This window comes from Tachyglossus aculeatus, chromosome X1 (assembly GCF_015852505.1).
Source record: "Tachyglossus aculeatus isolate mTacAcu1 chromosome X1, mTacAcu1.pri, whole genome shotgun sequence".
Classification (NCBI taxonomy): Eukaryota; Metazoa; Chordata; class Mammalia; order Monotremata; family Tachyglossidae; genus Tachyglossus; species Tachyglossus aculeatus.
The window spans coordinates 90,272,561-90,295,655 of NC_052101.1; the positions used below are offsets into that span (position 1 = coordinate 90,272,561).

Sequence of the window (23,095 nt, forward strand, 5' to 3'; positions counted from 1 at the left end):
TGCAAATGGCTTCAATTTTTTAAAAAAGGTTATCACCGGCAATACTGAATCCATTGATATTTAAGTTTTACACTCTATCAGTACATCTTCTCTGTAATTGAATCCTCAATTTTTCTGAACTGCCGATTTTCTCACCCGATCTTAAAAACAATATGTGATGCACTCTTAACGTAGCATTGTGCGCTGATTTAAAATATCCTCATTCGATGCTTTGAATGAAATGATGTTTAAGTAAGGTACTATCATCGTATTTTCTCAATACTCCCGTAAGGTGGTATTATCTCCATTTTACAGATGAGGTAACTGAAGCCCAGAGAGGTTCAGTCACTCGCCCACGGTCACACAGCAATCCGTAAGAGAACTGGACCTAGAATCTAGGCCTGGGGAATTTTATCCATTAGAGTCCATTTTTCCCATCTCATGCCTGACATTCACTTTCAGGTGCTGTCATCCTAACATCTTGCAGCTGCTAGGCTTCTGCATAGGAAACAGGTTTCACAGTCTGATACATCCTTATATGCTCAATGGCTCACTAGAAGAAAGACTCCAATGTCAAGTAAGGAGCTTTGGATATTGCTTTGGCTTTTGAAATCTGGAGTCAAAGGAAAATGTATGTGGGTTGTTAGCCTTTTCCTGAAATGTTACCTGAGTTCTCTTTTGACACTTGTGTAAGTGTGACAGGCCCAGAGAGGCTTTGGGAGGAGAGGTAGTTATCCGTTATAGAGTTGGCCTTCGGTTTGAAGATGACACTGCTGACGGTGAGATTGCATCCCTGAGTGTGAACGTCACACTGAGATCTCTTGCACACTGAGACTCTCTTGCCCGCTGTGCTCAAGAAAAAATGCAGTAGTGCACCTTTTCTGGCACCTTGACGTTTGGGTTGAGCATTTATTAAACACCGATAGTTAAGAGGAGAAAGCTATATCCTACCGCCGGCAGGACATGCCCTTGAACTATTTCAGCAGTAGCGGAGAGGGCTTGCTCCGAGCCATCCTCTCTCTCTCTGTTTCTCTCTCCCGGTCCCTCCATGCCCAGTGGCACGCTGTGCGAGGCAGCGGGGGGGAGAACGGGTGCAGCCTGGTGTCCCAGAAAAGACTGTCCCTGGGACAACCACCACAACAGCAGCAGCAGGCATCACTGTGCTCTCACCCATTTTGAAAGTCATCCTTGGGTGTGAAACTCAAGAGTGGCTGTGTAAGCACTGGGGGAGTCTTTTCCTTTTTCTCACAAAAGCAAAAAAGAAAAAAAACAAGAACCAAAGGAGCAACAACAAAAAATATAAAGCGGTCCACCACTCAACTAGGTGGATCAGCACCGGAGAATGAGGCAGCATATCGCAGGCATGGACGATGTTTCATGGGGCAGAGCAGTGTCACCTGACAGTCAGTCAGTCACTTCTGTCTCTGAGAAGATTTGGAAGGACTGTGCCCAACAATGATCTGACTGTCAGCCCACCCCAGCCCCTCTTTCAGCGAGGAAAGGCCTCTCCAGAACAACAAGGGGTATCTGGCACCTGTCCCTGAGCCGCCTTTCAGGCTGGGTGATCCCGCCCAGGGTTGTGAGATCGACCCCACATCTGTCCAGGCCATCAGCGACAAGTGACACCGTCCTTTCTGAGACATGACTCTTGTCCTGGTCCCCCAGCTCCCCTATCAAATGCTATGGAAGTTGCATTTGTATGAAGCAAGGAGGGGGATAGAAAAATCAAGTCAATCGATCAATGGTATTTATTGAGTGCTTACTGTGTGCAGAGCACGTCTGGGAGAGTGCAGGCCAACAGAATTGGTAGAAGTGAAAAAACAACCTAAAAAAGATGAAATCCCCAACAGCACCCTGCCAGCCAGGAAGCCAAGAGCAGAAGAACCCCAGAAGTTCCCTTTCCTGGGTCGGGCCAGTGGAACGAAACATAAAAAAAGAGAAATGGCTTATCTTGCCCTGGCCCTTCTGTTGCTTGAATCCTATCTGTACACTTCGGTTGAGTGAGATTCTCACTTCTGATGTACGGAGTATTGGCAGTTATGGTAAGGGGTTCCATAGTGGAAGTGCCTGTTGCAGATAGTGAAAGCGTGGGAAAGAGAAATGAAATTAAAATATGTGGAGTCCCTTCTTCCTCATCAGTAGCATCATCACCAACTTCACAGTCTTCTCCACGCTAGCTAGCCGGGAGGCACAGGATGGGGAAATCACACTTCCCTAGCACTTCCCCCACCACATACCCTCCCTCCCCCCAACCTTTGCTAGACTGAGCCAGCGGAAGGACATAGAGGTTGAAGAAAAAAAAAGAGAGAAGTGGCTAGCCTTACTTACTACCCTTTCGGCCCCTTGACTTTGGGCTCCCCGAGAAAAAAATTTGTGTAGGACGTGCCATTTCAGATTTAGCCTTTCTTGTCCAGGCAAGCCAGGGATCAGTCAGTGTGGCTGTCTGCACTTCGCTTCAAATATTCAAACCCGTGGGCCTGCCGCCTGTGCCATCGGGCTAGAGTTCTTTTTCCATAATAGGCTTCTGGCCTCTCTTGGAAAGCAGTTTGCACAGTAACTCCCAGGATTCACATGTTCTTTTTGGATTGCGTTGGAATGAACCAAGGTGCAGTCCATCCCCAAATTGTGAATTTTCAGCATTCCCTAGGCCAGACCCGTCAAACCATTTCCGTAAATGGGCCGCCTGTGAGGTTACACATTCACAAGTGAACCGATCCTTTAAAGCACTAGCAAGGTACCAGTAAATGATTTGTAAAATTACTTACATTATCATAAAAAGAACAGAAAGAAATTAAATCGGTGACTACAATTATCTTTATTCATTGCTTGCTTGCAGATGCAGTGTTAACCGATAGACTTTATTGGGTGTGGAGCACTGTAGTAAGTGTTTGGGAGTTGGAAGAGTATAATGAAATGAATAGACATGATCCCTGCCCTCATTGAACTTAAAATCTAAGGGGGGAAACAGACATTAAAGAAAATTATAGTTGGAAGTAATTAAGTATGCAAAATATGTACATAAATGGTACAAGAGGCTGTGATGAGGTGGTGCAAAAGGGCTGATGAGGTAAGGTAAAAAGTTGAGAAATTAATCAGGGAAGGCCTCCTTCAGGGTTTTAGGATAGGGAGAATAACAATAATAATAATAAAAATAATAATTGTGGTATTAAGCGCTTTCTATGTGCTAAGCACTGTACCAGTGGGGGGGATACAAGCAAATCGGGTTGGACACAGCCCCTGTCCCATATGGGGCTCACTGTCTTAGTCCCCATTTTACGGATGAGGTAACCGAGGCACAGGGAAGTGAAGTGACTTGCCCAAGTTCAAACACAGCAGACAAGTGGTGGAGCTGGGATTAGATCCCAAGTCCTTTCTGACTCCCAGGACCGGCCCTATTCACTAGGCCATGCTGCTTCTCTGTGGCCTGTCAGATATGAAGGGGGAGAGAGTTCCAGGGAGGAGGAAAAACATAAGCAAGAAGTTGGTAATGGGAGAGAGGAAAACAAAGTGCCAGTAAGTAGATTAGTTTGGGAGGAATGAAGAGTGCAAGCTGGGGTATAATGGGAGAAGAGAGTGGATAAGGAAGAGGGAAAAAAGCTGATATAGTGCCTTAAAGCCAGTGGCCAGGAATGGGCAGCCATTGGAGATTTTTGTGAAATGGAGAGGCATGTAGAGAATGATTTTTTTTTTTTTTAAAGAGTGAAGCATTGAGTTGAGAGGGAAGAGGCTGGAGGCAGGGAGACCAGTGAGAAAGCTGCTGTACTAATCAAGCCAGGCTATGAGAAGTGCCTGGACCAGTGTGGTGGCTGTTTGGATGGAGAGGAAGGAACAGATCCAGGAAATGTGGAGGAAAAACCAACAGGACTGGTCAATCAATCAGATGTATGTATTGAGTACTTACTGTGTGCAGAGCACTGTACTAAGTGCTTGGGAAAGTACAGTATAACAGAGTTGGTAGGCACATTCCTTGACCACAATTAGCTTACAGTCTAGAGGGGGAGACAGACATTAATAGAAATAAATACATTACAGATGTGTACTTAAATGCCATGGGGCTGAGGGAGGGGTGAAAAAAGGGTACAAATCCAAGGTCAAGGGCTACACAGAAGGGAGTGGGAGAAGTGGAAATGAGAACTTAGCTGGGGAAGCCCTCTCGGAGGAGATGTGTTTTTAATAAGGCTTTGGAGGTGGGGACAGTGATCGCCTGTCAGATATGAAGATGTACCAAGCCAGAGGCAGGATGTGGGTGAGGGCTCAGCAGTGAGATAGATGAAATCGAGGTATAGGAGTAGGTTGGCATAAGGGGAGCAAAGTATGTGGGCTCGGTGGTAATAGAGCAGCGAGGTGAGGTAGGAGGGGGAGGGTGATTGAGTGCTTTAAAGCCGATGGTAAGGAATTTCTGTTTGACGTGGAGATGCATGGGCAACCACTGGAGGTTCTTGAGTGGGGAAACATGGACTGAAGTATGGACTGGAATGGGGAGAGACAGGAGGCAGGGAGGTCAGCAAGGAGGCTGATGCTTGGATTAATGGGGTAGCAGTTTGGATAGAGAGGAAAAAGTGAATTTTAGTCATGTTGTAAAGGTTGAACTGACAGGATTTGGTGACAGATTGAATAAGTGGGTTAAATGAGAGACGAGTCATGGATAATGCCAGAGGTATGGACTTGTGAGACTAGGAGGTTGGTGGTTCTGTCTAAAATGATGGGAAAGTCATGGGGAGGACAGGGTTTGGGTGGGACTATGAAGAGTTCTATTTTAGACATGTTAAATTTGAGTGTCAGCAGGACATCCAAGTACAGAGGTCCTGAAGGCAGGAGGAAATATGAGACTGCGGATCACTTAATCAATGGTATCGAGTGCTTACTATGTGCAGAGCACCATACTTAGCACTTGGGAGAGTACAATACAACAGAATTAGCAGGTGCGTTCCCTGCCTATAAAGAGCTTGCAGTCTCGAGGGGGAGTGCTTGGGAAGGTGGGATAGAAGTACAGAGAAATGCTGCGAAGGAGAGAGGTCAAGGTTGAGATGTGATTTGGGAATCATCTGCATAGAGGTGGTAGTTGAAATCATGGAAGCGATTGAGGTTTACAAGGGAATGGGTGCAGATGTTGAACAGAAGGGGACTGAGAACTGAGCCAGCCTTGAGGGCCCCCCACAGTTACAGGGTGGGAGGCAGAGGAGACCGAGAATGAGTGGCCAGGGAGATAGAAGGAGAACCAAGAGAGGGACAATGCCATTGAAGCCAAGGTTGGATGATGTTTCCAGGAGAAGGGGGTGGTTGACAGCATCGAAGGCAGCTGAGATGTCAAGGAGGATGGAGTAGAGGCCGTTGGATTTAGCAAGTAGGAGATCACTTGTGACCTTTGCGAGGGTGGTTTCTGTGGAGTGAAAGGGGCTGAAGTCAGACTTGGGGCGGTCAAGGAGAGAATTGGAGGAGAGGAGCTTGAGACAGTGGGTGTAGACAACTTGCTCAAGGAGTTTGGAGAAGAATGGGGAGATGGGGCGATAACTGGAGGGAGCCAAGGGATCAAGGGAGGGTTTTTTTAGGATAGAGGAGACCTGAGCGTGTTTGAAAACAGTGGGGAAGAAGCCACTGGAGAGTGAACAATTGAAGATGGCAGGGTGGGAAGAAGGGTAAGGGCAAGCATTTTAATAAGGTGTGAAGGGATGGGGTTGGAGGCACAAGTGGAGGGGATGGATTTTGAGAGGGGGTGGGAGATCTCGTCTTGAGATAATGCATGGAAATATGTGAGAGCTGAAGAAGGGGCAGGAGGAGGGAGGGGCTGGAGAGAAAGAGGGGAGGTTTTAGGGAGACCACACCTGATGGTTTCAAATTTTGTCAATGAAGTATGTGGCCGGGTCATTGGGGGCACGAGATGGGGGAGATGGGTTGACAGAGGGTTTGAGGAGGGAGTTAAACATCTGAAACAACTCGCAAGGGCACTGGGCATGGGAGTCAGTAAGGATGGAAAAATAATATTGCTGGGCAGAGGAGAGGGCAGAGTTAAAGCAGGCAAAGTTGAACACATCTGCTAATTCTGTTGTATTGTACTCTCCCAAGTGCTTAGTACAGTGCTGTGCACATAGTAAGTGCACAATAAATGCCACTGATATTGATTGATTAAGGTGGGCAACTTAAGGTGAATTTAAGCTGGATTTCCTCCAGCAGCACTCTGCAGCTCGCCCACGGGAGCGAAGGAAGCAGACTGGAGAGGTGATCAAGGGCTGTGGGTTAGTGGTACGAGATTAGCGGAGGGATAGAGGAGCAGGTGAATTGATTTCAGTGGAGTGGGTGGTGTTGAAGGCTTCAGTTTGGTCGTCAAGAGAAGGCAGTGGGTGTGGAAACTCAATGGGGCATGATGATTTGAAAAAATTGGATGGGATCAAAAGACCAGAAGTCTCTGCAGGGGAACAGGACAGATTTATGGGGAGGGGTTGTGCAGGAGAGATGGAAGGAGAGGAGGTTGTGGTAGGATAGAGGGATTTCAGAGTTGCTGATGGTAGAGATTGTACGGTGACTAGAAATGATGAGATCGAGCGTGTGTCCAGGTCGGTGAACCAGTGAGGTGGGGTGTAGCAGGAGGTCAGTGGAGTTGAGGAATGATAGAAAGCGGCCACTGGAAGGGTTGTCAGGAAAATCCACCTAGATATTGAAATCCCCAAGGATCTATGTAGAGATGGAGAAAGAGAGAAGGAATATGAGAAAGTATTGAAATGGCTCAGAAAGTTGGAGGTGGGGCCTGAGGAGCAGTAGATGACCCTGACTTGTATCTGGAGTGGGTGGTAGAGGGGATGATATGGGAATCAAAGAAAGGGAAAGAGAGGGCTGCTGGAGGTGGAATAGTGCAAAAGTGCCATTGGGAAGCCAGAAAGAAGCCCACTTGATGTGGGATTGAAAGAGAAGGAGGAGGCAAGGGTAATACCAAGGTTGGGGGCTTGAAAGATGGAAAAGAGGAGGATGTCAACCTGGATGGGAAAGTTAGGCGGAGAAGAGGTTTTGGGAGGGAAGCTGAGGACTTCAGTTGTGGACATATTAAGCTTTAAGATTTTGGCGTGATGTAGATGTGTCCTGGAGGTAGGAGGAGATGCAAGAGATAAGAGGAGAACCAGGAGAGAGCTTTTAGAAAAACCAACGTTGGTGTTTTCCGTAGAAGAGAGTAGTCCACATTGTCTAAGGCAGGAAATGATATTGTAGAGGGTCAAGAAGGGAGTTGGAGGAGAGGCAGTGGATGTATCCAATCCATTTGAGGAGTTTGGTTAGGAATAGGTGGAAGGAGATGGGGTGCAGTGAACAGTGCATAGCTGTATGGTGCAGTGGGGTCCAGAGAAGGTTTTTTGTTATGTTTTTCATTCATTCATTCATTCAATCATATTCATTGAGCGCTTACTGTGTGCAGAGCACTGTACTAAGCACTTGGGACGTACAAGTTGGCAACACATAGAGACGGTCCCTACCCAACAGTGGGCTCACAGTCTAGAAGGGGGAGACAGAGAACAAAACAAAACATATTAACAGAATAAAATAAATAGAATAAATATGTACAAGTAAAATAAATAGAGTAATAAATACATATAAACATATATACATATATACAGGTGCTGTGGGGAAGGGAAGCAGGTAAGGCAGGGGGGACGGAGAGGGGGAGGACAGGGAGAAGAAGGAGGGGGCTCAGTCTGGGAAGGCCTCCTAGAGGAGGTGAGCTCTCAGTAGGGCCTTGAAGGGAGGAAGAGAGCTAGCTTGGCGGATGTGGGGAGGGAGGGCATTCCAGGCCCGGGGGAGGACGTGGGCCGGGGGTCGACGGCGGGACAGGCGAGAACGAGGCACGGTGAGGAGATTAGGGGCAGAGGAGCGGAGGGTGCGGGGTGGGCTGGAGAAGGAGAGAAGGGAGGTGAGGTAGGAGGGGGCGAGGTGATGGACAGCCTTGAAGCCGAGGGTGAGGAGTTTTTGTTTTTAAGGATGGGGAAACCTGGGTATGTATGCAAGCAGAAAGGAAGGTTTGGTAGAATATGATGGACAGGGAAGGAAGAAGAGTGGGCACAATTGTTTTTTATATGAGAAGGGATGGGGTCTGAGGTCCAGGTGGAGTGGGTAGATTTTGTAAGCAGGTGGGAGATCCCTCGAGAAAAGGCTGAGAAGGCTGAGAGAGAGGATGTGGTGATGGGCGAGAGTTAGGGCGGTGAGTGGGAGATATTGGGGAGTTCACACCTGCTGGCTTCAACTTTGTCAACAAAGAATCTGGCAAAGTCATCGGAGGTGAGAGGGGGAGAGAGGTGGGGGCATTGGGGGTTTCAGGAGTAGAATATATATATATTAATGTCTGTCTCCCCCTCTAAAACACTCAATAAATGCCACTGATTAATCGATTGATTTATAGTAATAATAATAATAATGGCATTTATTAAGCACTTACTATGTGCAAAGCACTGTTCTAAGCGCTGGGGGGATACAAGGTGATCAGTTTGTCCCACGGGGGGCTCACAGTCTTAATCCCCATTTTACAGATGAGGGAACTGAGGCCTAGAGAAGTGAAGTGACTTGCCCAAAGTCACACAGCTGACAAGTGGCGGAGCTGGGATTTGAACCCATGACCCCTGACTCCAAAGCCTGTGCTCCTTCCACCGAGCCATGCTGCTTCTCTAGTAGTGGGCAGGGTTTCCATAGGGGCAGGGATAAGTGTCCCAAAATTAGAAGAAATAAAAAGATAGAAACAGGAGACGATGGAGGCTCTCTCTCTCTCTCCCCCCGCCCCTTCACACACACTCACACTCCTTCCATTTCCTATACCACCACATAAATGATTCTTCCCTTCAGATAGACTGTGAGCCCCTTTTAGACTGTGAGCCCACTGTTGGGTAGGGACTGTCTCTATATGTTGCCAATTTGTACTTCCCAAGCACTTAGTACAGTGCTCTGCACATAGTAAGCGCTCAATAAATACGATTGATGATGATAGACAGCCAGAGAGAGAGAGAGAGATGCCAGCACTGCTTCTGCTGTTGTTGGGGCTGCTCTCCAGAGTTTCTGATGTGAGGGAATTATTCTTGTTACTATTATTATTGTCTTGTTATGCATTTATTATGTGTCAAGCACTGTTCTAAGCACTGGGATAGATATGTTAGTCAGATGGGACACAGTCCCTGTCCACAAGGGGCTCACAGTCTAAGTAGGAGGGAGAACAGGTATTGAATCCCCATCTTGAGGAAACCGAGGCACAGAGAAGTTAACTTACCCAAGATCACACAGGAAGCAATTGTTAGAGCCAGGATAAGAACCCAGGTCCTCCGATTTCCAGGCCTTTGCTCTTTTTATGGTATTTGTTAAGCGCTTACTATGTGCCAGGCACTGTTCTAAGTACAGCATGTATCTACCCCAGCGCTTAGTGCAGTGCCTCGTACATAGTAAGCACTTAACAAAAACCATAAAAATGGGGAGTAGATACAAGCTAATCAGGTTGGACACAGCCCATGTCCCACATGGGGCTCACAGTCTTAATCCCCATTTTACAGATAATAATAAATAATAATGATGGTATTTATTAAGCGCTTACTATGTGCAAAGCACTGTTCTAAGCGCTGGGGAGGATACAAGGTGATGAGGTTGTCCCACGGGGGGCTCACAGTTTTAATCCCCATTTTACAGATGAGGGAACTGAGGCCCAGAGAAGTTAAGTGATTTGCCCAGAGTCACACAGCTGATAATTGGCGGGGCCGGGGTCTGACTCCCAAGCCCGTGCTCTTTCCACTGAGCCACGCTGCTTCTCTGTAAGGCCCAGAGAAGATAAGTGACTTGCCCAAGATCAAACAGCAGGATTAGAACCCAGGTCCTTCTGGCTCCCAGGCCCACACTCGACCCAGTAGGCCACACTGGAATGACAGACAGTAATTCTGGGCAGCACCATAGTCCCCAGTAAAGCTGCCAACAGAGAGAGGGGGATGGACAGTTTGGCTTTCTCTTACTTCTCAGCTGCTGGCTGTCCATCCTGGGTGGACCCTACAGAACTTAACAACGAACCATACACACTAATTTGACAGAAGGGAACTTCATAGTTGCCAATTTCAAAATTTGTGTTTGTGGGGTAGATATCTGAGCCCATTGACTTGCCCTGAGGTGCAAGAGTATTTTATTCACAAATTATATAGGAGGGGGAGATCAGTTGAGAAATCTCACAGAACAAATACAAGTTGAAGGGCCATAGTGATTCTTCTCTCTCACCTTTTAGGGTGGCACTAACCCATTGACCTGGGAGCAGCGAATCAGCATCTGTCTGGGCCTGCTCCGAGCCATAGACTATCTGCACGGGCTCAAGATTATTCACGGGAATGTCAAGAGGTGAGACCTGGTCGGAAACCTAGCCTGTGATTCAAACTTTTGAGTACAATCATTCTCTCTCTCTTCCTCTCTCCCTACCTCAGTTTCTGGCTTGCTCCCCTTTGGAATGGTTAGAAGTAATCACATCTGGTTTATATCATTTCCACAATGATTTTTGCTCTTTGAGCTGCTTCCCTAATGCCCGGTATTATCTGTTCTCTCCCTCGTCAAATCTGACAGACAACCACTCTCCCCCGCCCGCTTATTGAAGGCACATTTCCTCCAAGAGGCCTTCCCAGACTGTCCCACTTTTCCTCATCTCCCATTCCCTACTGTGTTGCCCTGACTTGCTCCCTTTGCTCTTCCCCCCTCCCAGCCCCATAGCACTTATGTACGTATCTGTAATTTTATTTATTTGTAGTCATGTCTATCTCTCCACCCCGCCCCCACCCCCAACGCCCGCTAGACTATAAGCTCGTTGTGGGCAGGGAATGGCACTGTTTATTGTTGTATTGTACTTTCCCAAGTGCTTAGTACAGTAAGTGCTCAATAAATACGATTGAATGAATGAATGAATTCTCCTGGAGAGACACATCTCCACCCTTTGAAATATTTCAAACTCCCACCACCCTCGTCCACGTTTGGGACATTGTTGCCAGCTGTACTTCTTCACTCAGGAGTTAAGGCACTAAGCTGCCTTCAGCGACCCAAATTCCCCCCTCAACCTCTGGATCCTGATCTCTCCTGTTTTAGGCCCAAGGGAGGGGCTTTGGGCTCAGCCTTTTGTGGACTACCCCCTCACTGTTCTGAACCTTTGTCTGTCACGCCACCAAGCCCGAAATGACGGGTTTGTTTTTGGTTTTATCATCCACAGCTCCAACGTTTTATTGGATGGAAACTTTACCCCCAAGCTAGGACATGCAGGGGCTCGGCTATGTGCTATTGATAAAAAATCCGAATACATGTCGATGAAAACTCAGATCTTTCAGGTCACAATGGCATATCTGCCAGAAGATTTCATTAGAGTTGGGCAGCTCACCGAGAGAGTTGACATCTTTAGCTGTGGAATAGTAAGTTTTCCCTTCTCTGATTATACATTCTGCTGTCTAGTTTCTCTGTTTTCTCTTCTTGCTTGTCAAGCATAAAATATAACTGAGCCCCACTGCCATTTTCTGTCAGAGGCAAAACTTGCCAAGCATCTGAGCTTTCAGATTGTAAGTATTAAGTATGGCTTGCAAGTCACCCTCATGGACTCCACCTTCATTCATCAATTTATTGTAAATAAAATGCCCTAATGCAGTATTCTCTCCAGGTTTTAGCCGAGGCCCTGACTGGCATCCAAGCAGTGGATAAAGGAAGAACTCCAGTTTATCTGGTAAGAATATGCTGGAAGGAAGCAGAGGGCAGGAGTGTAGTTTGTGGTCATAAATCTTGCTTCCCAGAGGCCTTCTTACACAAACTGGTAGCGAAGATCTTTGTGACCCAATTTCTAGAATAGAAATTGCCTACATGACAGCCTACTTGCTTCCTACCAGCTTTGCATTTATTTCCCCTTCCCCGTCCACCACCAGCCCTTAGTATGGCCTTTTGACCTCAGTCCTGAGAAACAGTGTTCTGTAAAAATAAGCTTTTGAGGTGCCACTGGTGGCCCCAAAGTCAATCAAGAACTCAAATCTTTTGCTGTCAGGTTGCCCTGACCTTGTTACTTTTACCTGTCAAGAGTTTTGAGCTTTGGAAAACCCCCTTCTTCTGAGAGGTATATTTTGCTCTGTGGAAGTTTGCTTGGGAGGAGTGAAAAGCCTGTGCTCGGGTGTCCAAGGAGAAGAGAGTTGATGGAGAGCCTTGAAGACGATAACTGGTTGCTTTTGCCTCATCTGATTAAGAGGAAGCCAGCCTCCCGTTGGTTGGCCTCAATATTCCTTTCTCTTCAAATTCATTCAATTCCTCCCCCCACGCACACCCGCCACCTCCCAGCAATGACAGCTACTAACAACTCCATCACGCTCCAGCTTGCATCTGAAACCCTGGGCTTCTGAAAGTCTTGGCCCACGTGGAACAAAGAAGCCTGTTAGAAAGTATCAGGATCTGATTAGGAGCCGAAGGGTGCCTCTTCCATTCTAGATGGTTTTGTTCGTTTCTAGGTGTCTCTGTTCTGCTCTAACACAAGCCCCCCTCCCCCACAGAAAGACTTGCTTATCGGTGAAATTCAAAAAGCCCACAAGAACACAGAAAAGCTGGTGGCAAAGGAAATCTGTCATAAATACCTTGAGAAGAAAGTGGGGCTGCTTCCAGAGGACAGTGCTGTAGACTTTGCCACGGCCATCTGCCTTTGTCTGCAGAAAAAAAGTCCTGCCTTGTCCAAGGTGAGCCCAACTTAGGCTGTTAGCATTTCTCCCTCATATCACCAATCTGGTTTTTCAGAGCTTAGACAAGTTGGATTGGGTCTGGTATCTGTCATACCTATAAATTTATGTAAGCAGAAATAGTGTAAGCCTTGTGTTCTGCTGCGTTGATTTACTACTAGAATTCTCATTAGAAACCAATGAACCAACTATTTACTAAGCCCTAACCTTGTACCCCAAACTTCTAAAACCGCAGCAGGCGGTAGGGACCGTAAATGATGTCCTGCATATTTTTTAAGTAGCTGTTCCCGTGGTGTTGACTCAGTGTGCTGAAATGACTAAGCTATTGTGAGGTGGGGTGGGAGAATATAAACCCACCGTGTACCATGGCCTAGTGGAAATAGCATAGGTCTGACAGTCAGAGGACCTAGTTTCTATTCCTTGTTCTGCCATTTCCTGCTTTGTGACCTTGGGCAAGTCACTTCACTTCGTGCCTCAGTAAAATGGAGATTCAGTATCTATTCTCCTCATACTTAGACTGTGGACCTGATGAGAGACAGGAACTGCGCCTGACGTGATTATCTCGTGTCTATCCCAGTGCTTAGTATAGTAAGCACTAAACAAATACTATTACTATTATTATTATTACTTCCCACTAGCCTCCTTTTCAACACATCAGATAGCCCCACCCCCACAATAAATCCTTGCTTCATGCCTAAGGGGACATTATGGCTGAAAGAAGATCCAAGTCAAGGGAGTTTGTAAAAATGATTCCGTGATGCCTGATTTCTTGCATCTACCGAGGGGGCAGCAGGAGGGGGAATTGGGTTTTCAGGGGGTTTTTTGTAAACTTATTGGAAAACGTCCTGATTGTCACCAACAGGTGTGCCTAACCCTGGAAGCTGCAGAACGTCGGACCAGGGGTCAGGGTGGACCTAACAAGAGCGAGCGTTCCGCGCTTGAGGGATCTCTGGTTAATCTGCCAGAGGAAACAGATGACGTAGATAACCTTAGCACGGAGGAGTCCTCATCTGATGACTACAACAGGGGCAGCTTCCGGGCAGGTGCCGCATCCTTGTCATCTGAAGGAGATGCGTGCCCTGGTCCTTCACATCTTCAAAATGGTAAATCGCTAGGTCTCTGTTCCACCTGTACCATTCAGGCCTACACCTTGTCTTTATGCCCTTCCCTACTTTCAGGACAGCCTTCAAGACACCTGTTAGACGCCCTCCCTCGTGGTGAAGTTGCAAACCTCTTTCAGAAAGATAAAGAGCAGTGTTTCCAGCTCTTGACCTCGGTTTCCCTACCTACTGTACCTCAGTACCCAATGGGAAACTTCCAGGTGTATCTCAGAAATTTTCCCCCACCACCGGAGTTGCCAAGTTTTCATTTTGAGCGTGGGGGGGGTGGGGATTTTAGAGGGGATGAGGACTGAGAGGGGACAGGCTTCGAAGAGCTCATAGGTCAGGAACCCTCCATTTTGGATCTTTTCAGCCCTGTAGAGACCTGGGGTAGTCAAGTCCGGGAATCCACCTCGAAGATCTGTGGAGGCCTCCACTTCCATTGCCCCTATGGAGTGGGGACCACCATCTTTTAATTTTCCTGCAGTAGCGTACCCGTGTATTTGTGATAAGATCAAAGTTGGGGGTGCACTCAATCGGACAGACTGAACTGGAGTTTTGCCAGCACAGTCTGGGATAGCGTGGCCACCAGTGATGCTCAAGAATACTGGGTACTCCTTTGCCAACCTCCACCCCCCTACCCCATGTCGGTCAGGGGCCAGACCAGCCGACAAATGGCCATCCTAGCCTGGGAGCATGCTTGCCTCTGACTTCTGCACGTAAGGGGAGGGGACAGAGATGAAGTGATGTGTCTATATACTGCTTGCCTGTTTTAGGTGTGTTCTCCCCATCCCCTCCACAGCTTCATCACAAGAACTTGACTTCTGTTTCAACTGTGACACTCCAGATTGCTCTAATGTCCGGAAGGAAAATTCTGGTCATTAGTACAATTGGCGGCCTGGAGCATCCTTGACATACCAGTGGGGAGTGGGATCCAAGTCTGATGATAGGACTCTTCCCAGCAGGAGAATAGTATTTGGAAAAATGCTCATGAGCATTAAATCTCCAATTCGCTTGGCTAAGAGGCTTTTTCCTGAAGGGCAAAGAAGAAAGTGGCAGTTGGGTTCACATGTGTGGGGTGCTTGCTAAAGTCAGAGTCTGGTATGGGATCCAAATTTGTCTTCTCCAGTTAATTAGAATAATAACTGTGGGGTGTTTTGGGGTTTTTTTTTTTGTTAAGCCCTTACTATGCGCCAAGCACTGAACTAAGCACTGGGGTATATAGAAGATAATCAGGTCCACTCCTGGTTTGGACCAGTGTTGAAATTTTTTGACTTTTTTTTTCCCCCACTTCTATCATTAGCTTCAGGGACTTCCTGGGGAATTGAGATCAATGCTGCCAAAAAGAAGATGATGGAGGACATTTTGCTGTATAAAGAAGAAAAATTAAACAGCTCTGAGCTATTTGGGGCTTATTAACCAGGATTGAATTGCACCTCTCCTTTGTAATGACTTCCTTGGTGTAAAAAAAAAATTGGGAGGACGATATTCTACTAAAATTCAGGGAGAAAAAAAGAGTAAAAATGTTCTAACAGGGTTTTCTTCTTGAGACACATCAGTTCTCTGTGGTCATAGAGAATTTGGTTATACCTGAGGGGATGAGGTTGCTTTAGGCTGACCAGAACACATCTCTATTTCTTCAGACACAAAAATCTGTCCAGTTCACGCTCTCTCCATTAAGCTAAGTCAGAACTGTGAGCTTGCGAGCTGAGGCAGATTGCTTGAATTGGCACTACGCAGGAGGCAGATGCTTCTGTGATCTCTAATCGTAAAGACCGTGCCAACTCCCCAACAGGCATTTAACCTCCACTGACTGCTGACCTCGTACTAGCCTTTATTTTACAACCTTCAAAATTGCTTAATCTTATAAAAAAAAATTAAATGCCTAAAGACCGATGAAAGTAATAATGCACTCTACGTTAATCAGTCAATGGTATTTGAGTGCTTACTGTGTACAGAGCTAAATATCCTGGTTGCTACTTTAATTAAGATACTTGCTTCTCTTTTAGTAGTAGTAGTAGTTGTTGTATTTATTGAGCACCCACTAAATAATAATTGTGGTATTTGTTAGGCACTCAATATGTGCCAAGCACTGTGCTAAGTGCTGGGGTAGATTTGAAGAAGACGCCTCTGACTGCGTCTGCCCTTTTCTCTCCATCCAAACTGCTACCACGTTGATGCAAGCACTTCTCCCAGCCCACTTTTACAACAGCATCAGCATCCTTGCTGATCCCCCTGCCTTCTGTCTCTCCCCGATCCAGTCCATACTTCACTCTGCTGCTTGGATCATTTTTCCTAAAAAAAGAGTTCAGTTCACGTGTCCCCACTCCTCAAGAACCTCCATTGGTTGCCCGTCCACCTCCACATCAAACAGAAACTCCTTACTATTGTCTTTGAAGCACTCGATCACCTTGCCGCCTCAAATTACCTCGCTGATTTTGTACTACAACCCAGCACACTCAGGCCTGAAGCTCCTTTCTCCTTCATATCTGACAGACCGTCACTTTCCTAATCTTCAAAGCCTTATTAACACACCTCCTCCAAAAGACCTTCCTCAACTGAGCCCTCATCTTCCCTGCTCTTTCTCCCTTCTGCGTTGCCCTTGTGCTTGGTGGTGCAGTGGATAGAGCACGGGCCTGAGAGAAGGTCGTGGGTTCTAATCCCGCCCCACCACTTGACTGCTGGGTGACCTTGGGCAAGTCTCTTCTCTGGGCCTCAGTTACCTCATCTGTAAAATGGGGATTAAGACTGTGAGCCCCAAATGGGACAGGGACTGTGTCCAACTCGATTTGCTTGTATCCTCCCCAGCGCTTAGTACAGTGCCTGGCACATAGTAAGTGCTTTACAAATACCATCATTATTATTAGTATTATTATTACCCTTCATTCACCTCAGCCTCACGGCACTTATGTACATATCTATAATTTATTTTAATGTCTGTCTTCCCCTCTAGACTGTCAGCTCCTTATAGGCAGAGAACGTGTCTACCAACGTTATTATATTGTACTCTTTCACGCGCTATGTATAAGTGCCCTGCACATAGAAAGCTCTCAATAAATATGACTGATTGATGGTGAAGTTCACCTATGAAGGCATAGTACAGTCAGAAATGACATAGTCTCCTTCCCAGATCGTCTCACGGTCTAAAGGGAGAAGAGTTCTTTAGTCCCCATTTTGCAGATGAGAAAAATGAGGCACAGAAAAGCTAAGTGAGTTGCTCAAGATGTCACAGTAAGCAAGAAGTGAAGCCAGGTTTAGAACCAGGTCTCCTGACACCCCCTCAGCCCTGTGCTGTATCCTCCAGTGCAATGCACTGACAAATTCTTGGAAAAGTACTGCCCCACAGGGAACCCAACACTCTTAACAGGGGAGCTAGCCATAAAAGTACTAACCAAAAGAGGAATCAGTATAGAATTGAATGTACAATTAAATATACTTATCTACCCAACTGCTGAAGATGTGTATAAATAAGAATGGCAGGTGACCGTCTAGTTGATGAGACTTCAGATATGGGGAATGAATTGAGGAAGACTTATTGGAGGAAGAGGAATTTCAGGAGGACTTTTTTTAATGGTATTTGTTGTGCACTTACTATGTGCCAGGCACCGCACTAAGACTGGCGGTGAGAAGGGCTGAGATCAGACAGATTGGTGGAGGGGGAGGATGAGAACAGACGAATACTTTGAGTGAGGGATAGCAGGTGGATGAGGAGAGAGTTGGGTAGAGCTAAGAGGTGCTCTCTTCCCTCCTCCAGTGGATACTCTTTCTCTGAAAAATTTTAAGGACTTGTACTATCATCATCATCATTATCAGCATCATCAATGGCATTTATTGAGCACTTACTGTGTGCAGAGCACTATACTAAGTGCTTGAGAGTACAGAGTTGGTAGACGCACTCACTGTCTGCAACAAGCTTACAGTTTAGAGGGGGAGACAGACATTGATACATTTTGTGGTGCAAAATAAGAACTTGTACCACAAACCGAATGAGAGGCTTTCACTAATTGACAATGATTTGCAGGCAGTGAGTTTGACACCTTGCCATAAAAGAGTCTTTAACCCTTGTCTCTCTTGTCAATCAGTGGTATTTACTGTGTGCTTACTATGTACAGAGCACTGCATGAAACGCTTGGGAGAGTACAAGATAAAAGAATTAGCAGACATGTTCCCTGCCCATAACAAGCATACATTAGTACCCAGAAGCAGGGATAGTGGGGTTTTTTTTGTGTGTGTGTGTGTTTGTTCTCTGCCATTATGCACCGAGAGTAGCACACAATAAAAATTCGTTGTGATGAGTTCACTCTGAATATATTTCTGAAGTTCTCATTTAAAACTGCTTGGCTCTGGCCATGCAAATTTGCAGTGCTTTAGCACACTGGATAGTACATTTACCGGTATAGCAAGTTCCTTGTGGTCTCAACATGCCTCTCTCATTAAGGAACACTCATGCTATGTATGCACGCCCTTACCAACACCACCTGCATGTCTACAGTATTTTTTTTTCCCAGCACTGCATCGCGTTCTATGCAAACAGATGCACTTTGTCACAACATTCCTCCAACAGTGATCTATCCATGTAGTCAACATGTAGTGAAAACACATATTATGGCAGAACTGACAGTCTCATTTTGAGATTTGTGTAAGGGGCTAGAGCTAATATCATTCCTGACCACCGTTCCGAAGCTCCAGGCCCTGCATTGGATTTCTTGGCCTGAATTGAACATTTGGGCTGACTAACCAATTTGTGCATATGAATTACAGATTTTTTTCCCCCTCAAACTTTTAAATGCTTTCTGTTTTGAACTGGTCTTCAAGGTAACAAATCTATTGCTGGAATGAGGGTTAAAAGAGACAAAAAAAAACCTGGTCTGTATGTATGGTAATTTCAATTAAAAAAATAAACAACTTTGACCTCCTGTTATGACTTCTTCATTTCTTATTAACAGTGATGGCTACAAGTTCATGCCTTTCAAAGTGCTCAAAGAAGAGTCCAGTCACCTGTCAGGCTTGGCCTGGGCCCATTACACATTGGCTAAATGTCATCTAGGAGCTATACAGATACCAGAAAACATGATCCCACATACGGAATTCTAAGCTGAAACGGGGTGTAAAATGTGAAGTACTATGTCATTTGATGGGAGAAGTAGTGTGGCCTAGTGGAAAGCATACAGATCTGGGAGTCAGATGATCTGGGTACTAATCCCAGTTCTGCCAATAGCTTGCTGTGTGACCTTGGACAAGTCACTTAACTTCTCTGTGCCTCAATTTCCTCATCTGTAAAATGGGAATAAACCTCTTTTCCCTTGCTTTTACACTATGGGACTAGGACTGTGTCTGATCCGCTTATATTGCATCACCCCTGCATTTAGCACAATGCTTGGCACATAGTAAGTACTTAACAAATATCACAATTATTATTTAGGTGCTCTTTTAGGAGGGCTTTATAGGAGAGCAGGGATTTGGGTGGGGAGGGAGTTCCATGCAGGGGGATGGTCATGTGCAATGTATTGGAGTCAAGAGAATTGAGAGTGAGATTCAGCTAGAAGAATCAAAGGGTGCAAGCTGGGGTGCAGTGGGAGAAGAGAGCAGAAAAGTAAGGTGAAGACAGCTGATAGAGAGCCTCGAATCCAGTGGTGAGGTCCTGATTAATGAAAAGAGAAATAGGAAGTCATTGGAGGCTTTTGAGAATGAGAGTTGTGTATTCTGAGCAAATGACTGTGGTAGCAGAGTGTAGCATGGATTGAAGAGCGGAGAGCTGTAAGCAGGGACACCAGGAAGGAGGCTGGTACAATAGTCCAACTGAGAAAGGATGAGAGCTTAGAACAGAGTGACTGCTGTAAGCATGGGGAGGATGGAGGAGATGCAGGAAATACTGAGGAGGAAAAACCAGCTGGATTTAGTGACAGGCTGCGTGCCGGAAGTCAAAGTCAGAGAGGAGTCAAAGATGACGCCAGGGTTGTAGTACTCGTTAAGCATTTACTATGTGCCAAGCACTGGGGTAGATGCAAGTTAATCAGATCAGACACATTCCCTGTTCCACATGGGGCTTAACGATTTAGAGGCAAGGGACAACAGGTATTGATCCTCATTTTACAGTTGAGGAAACAGGCAAAGAGAAGTTAAGTGACTTGCCCAAGGTCACACAGCAGACAAACAGCAGAGCCAGGATTAGAATCCAGGTCCTCTAACTACCAGATCCCTGCTCTTTCCACTAGGCCACACTGATGGTAGGGAAGGGAGGAGGAGGAGATTTAGGAAAGAAGATGAGTTCAGTTTTTGCCACATTGAGTTTAAAATGTTGACAGGTCTTCCACATGGTGATATCCTGGAGGCAGGGGGAAATGTGAGGTTGTAAAGCAGGTGAAAAGTAAAGACTAGTAAAGTAGATTTGGAAGTCATCCACATAATTGATAATTAAAGCCAAGGGAGTGGATGGGCTCCCAGAGAGAATGAGTGTAGAGTTAGAAGAGTAAAGGATTCAGAACAGGGCCTTATGAGACATGCACAGTTAGAGAGGAGTAAGAACAGCCAGCAAAGGAAACTGAGAAGGTATGGTCAGAGGTAAGAAGATAATCAGTGAATCAATCAATCAATCAGTGGTATTTATTGAGGACTTACTGTGTGAAGAGCACTGTAATAAGCACTGCAACAGAATTGGTAAGGCATGTTCACTGCCCAGAAGGAGCTTACAGTCTGGAGGTGGAGGCAATCATTAAAATAAACACAAATATGTACATAAGTGCTGTGGGACTGAGGTGGGGAGAATATCAAGTGTTTAAAGGCTACAGATCCAAGTGCATGGGTAAAGCAGAAGGGAGGGGGGGTTAAGAGAAATGAGGGCTTAGTCAGGGAAGACTTCTTGGAGGAGATGTGATTTTAATATGGCTTTGAAGGTGGAGTGGTGGTCTTTGGATATGAAGGGAGAGGGAGTTCCAGGCCAGAGGAGGACCTGGATAAAGGACTGACAGCAAGATTGAGGGACAGTGAGTAGGTTGGCATTGGAGGAGTCAAGTTTTAGGACTGGGCTGCAGTAGATGAGTGAGGTAAGAGGGGGCGAGCTGATTGAGTGCTTTAAAGCCAATGGTAAGGATTTCTGTTTGATGGGGAGATGGATGGGCAACCATTGGAGGTTCTTGAGGAGTGGTAAAACGTGGACTGAACAGTTTTTGAGGAAAATAATCCAGGAAACAGATCGAAGTAAGGCCTGGAGTGGGGAGAGACACGAGGCAGGGTGGTCAGCAGGGAGGTTGATACAGTAATCAACATGGGATAGGATAAGTGCTTGTGTCAGTATAGTAGCAGTTTGCATGGAGAGGAAAGGGTGGATTTTAGCAATTGCTGTGAAGGTAGAACCATCAGGATTTGGTGACAGATCGAATATCTGGGTTGACTGAGAGAGATGAGTCGAGGATACTGCCAAGGTTAGGGACATGTGAGAAAGGTTCAGAATGGTGTTGTTGCCTATAGTGAGGGGAAAGTCAAGGGGAGAATGGGGTTTGGGTGGGAAGATGAGGAGTTCTTTTAGACATGTTTTTGAAATATTGGCAGGAACTCCAGGTAGAGATCTCCTGAAGGCAGGAGGAAATGTGAAACTGGAAAGAGGGAGAGAGGTCAGGGCTGGTGATGTGGATTTGGAAGTTATCCAACTAGACATGGTAGTTGAAGCTGTGGGAGTGGATGAGTTCTCCAAGGAAGTGGGTGTAGATAGAGAATAGAAGGACAGAAACTCCTCACCCTCGGCTTCAAGTCTCTCCATCACCTTGCCCCCTCCTACCTCACCTCTCTTCTCTCCTTCTACAGCCCAGCCCGCACCCTCCACTCCTCTGCCGCTAATCTCCTCACTGTGCCTCGTTCTCGCCTGTCCCACCGTCGACCCCCCACCCACGTCATCCCCCAGGCCTGGAATGCCCTCCCTCTGCCCATCCGCCAAGCTAACTCGCTTCCTCCCTTCAAAGCCCTACTGAGAGCTCACCTCCTCCAGGAGGCCTTCCCAGACTGAGCCCCTTCCTTCCTATCCCCCTCATCCCCCCTCCATCCCCCCATCTTACCTCCTTCCCTTCCCCACAGCACCTGTATATATGTTTGTACATATTTATTACTCTATTTATTTATTTTACTTGTCCATATCTATTCTATTCATTTTATTTTGTTAATATGTTTGGTTTTGTTCTCTGTCTCCCCCTTCCAGACTGTGAGCCCACTGTTGGGTAGGGACTGTCTCTATATGTTGCCAACTTGTACTTCCCAAGCGCTTAGTACAGTGCTCTGCACACAGTAAGCGCTCAATAAATATGATTGATTGATTGATTGATTGATTGATTCTACAGTTAGAGGGTGGGGGGAAGAGGAGAAGCCCACAAAAGAGAAACAATAGAGTATGCCAGAGAGAGTTCAAGGAGGAATAGGTTAGAATAAAACCCACTGGGCTTAGCCTAAAGGAGGTTTTTCTTGGAGAATTTACTATCATCATCATCGTCATTATCAGCAAACTCAAATGCTTCCTTAGAGTGAAACTAGCTCTTCAAAAAACATGGGTAATGGGGGAAGCAGGGCAGGTGGGGGGTGGGTGGGAAAGAAAGAATGCTGTTGCATTAGAAAAATCCCAGTAGACTGCTGATCTCCTAAAAGGACTACATGATATTTTAAAAAATAAAGCTATTTGACCTACTTCCTCATTTGTTACTACTTCCTCAAATGTGTCAGAAATATCCTCAAATTCATTCATTCATTCATTCAATCATATTTATTCATTCATTCACTTGTATTTATTAAGCGCTTACTGGGTGCACAGCACTGTAATTTATTGAGAGCTTACCATGTGCAGATCACCGTACTAAGCGCTTGGAAAGTACAATTCAGCAATAAAGAGAGACAATCCCTGTCCACAACGGGCTTACAGTCTAGAAGGGGGGGGGGGGGGGAGACAGACATCAAAACAAGTAAACAGGCATCAATAGCATCAATATAAATAAATAGAATTATAGATATGTACACATCAAAACAAGTAAACAGGCATTAATGTAAATAAATAGAATTATAGATATGTTCATATGTCTACACAAGTGCTGTGGGGCGGGGAGGGGAGTAGAGCAAAGGGAGCAAGTCAGGACGATGGGGAGGGGAGGGGGAGCTGAGAAAAGGGGGGCTTAGTCTGGAAAGGCCTCTTGGAGGAGGTGAGCCTTCAGTAGGGCTTTGAAGGGGGGGATGTGTGATTGTTTGGAGGATTTGAGGAGGGAGGGCATTGCAGGCCAGAGGTAGGACATGGGCCAGGGGTCAACGGCGGGACAGGCGAGAACGTGGCACAGTGAAAAGGTTAGCGCCAGAAGAGTGGAGTGTGCGGGC

The 23,095-nt window shown here is 46.2% G+C and overlaps 1 protein-coding gene across 1 annotated transcript in view; it reads left to right on the plus strand.

The window, feature by feature from the left end:
- The window catches only part of IRAK2 (interleukin 1 receptor associated kinase 2), a 46,714-nt gene extending 31,006 nt beyond the window's left edge, over nt 1-15,708 (plus strand). The window contains exons 7-13 of the mRNA XM_038739849.1: nt 442-556; nt 10,202-10,311; nt 11,165-11,360; nt 11,603-11,665; nt 12,474-12,653; nt 13,516-13,756; nt 15,057-15,708. Of these exons, the coding sequence (XP_038595777.1) occupies nt 442-556; nt 10,202-10,311; nt 11,165-11,360; nt 11,603-11,665; nt 12,474-12,653; nt 13,516-13,756; nt 15,057-15,172 (1,021 nt within the window). The 3' untranslated portion in view covers nt 15,173-15,708. The remainder of the gene's footprint in view (nt 1-441; nt 557-10,201; nt 10,312-11,164; nt 11,361-11,602; nt 11,666-12,473; nt 12,654-13,515; nt 13,757-15,056) is intronic.
- The last annotated feature ends 7,387 nt before the right edge of the window (nt 15,709-23,095 follow it).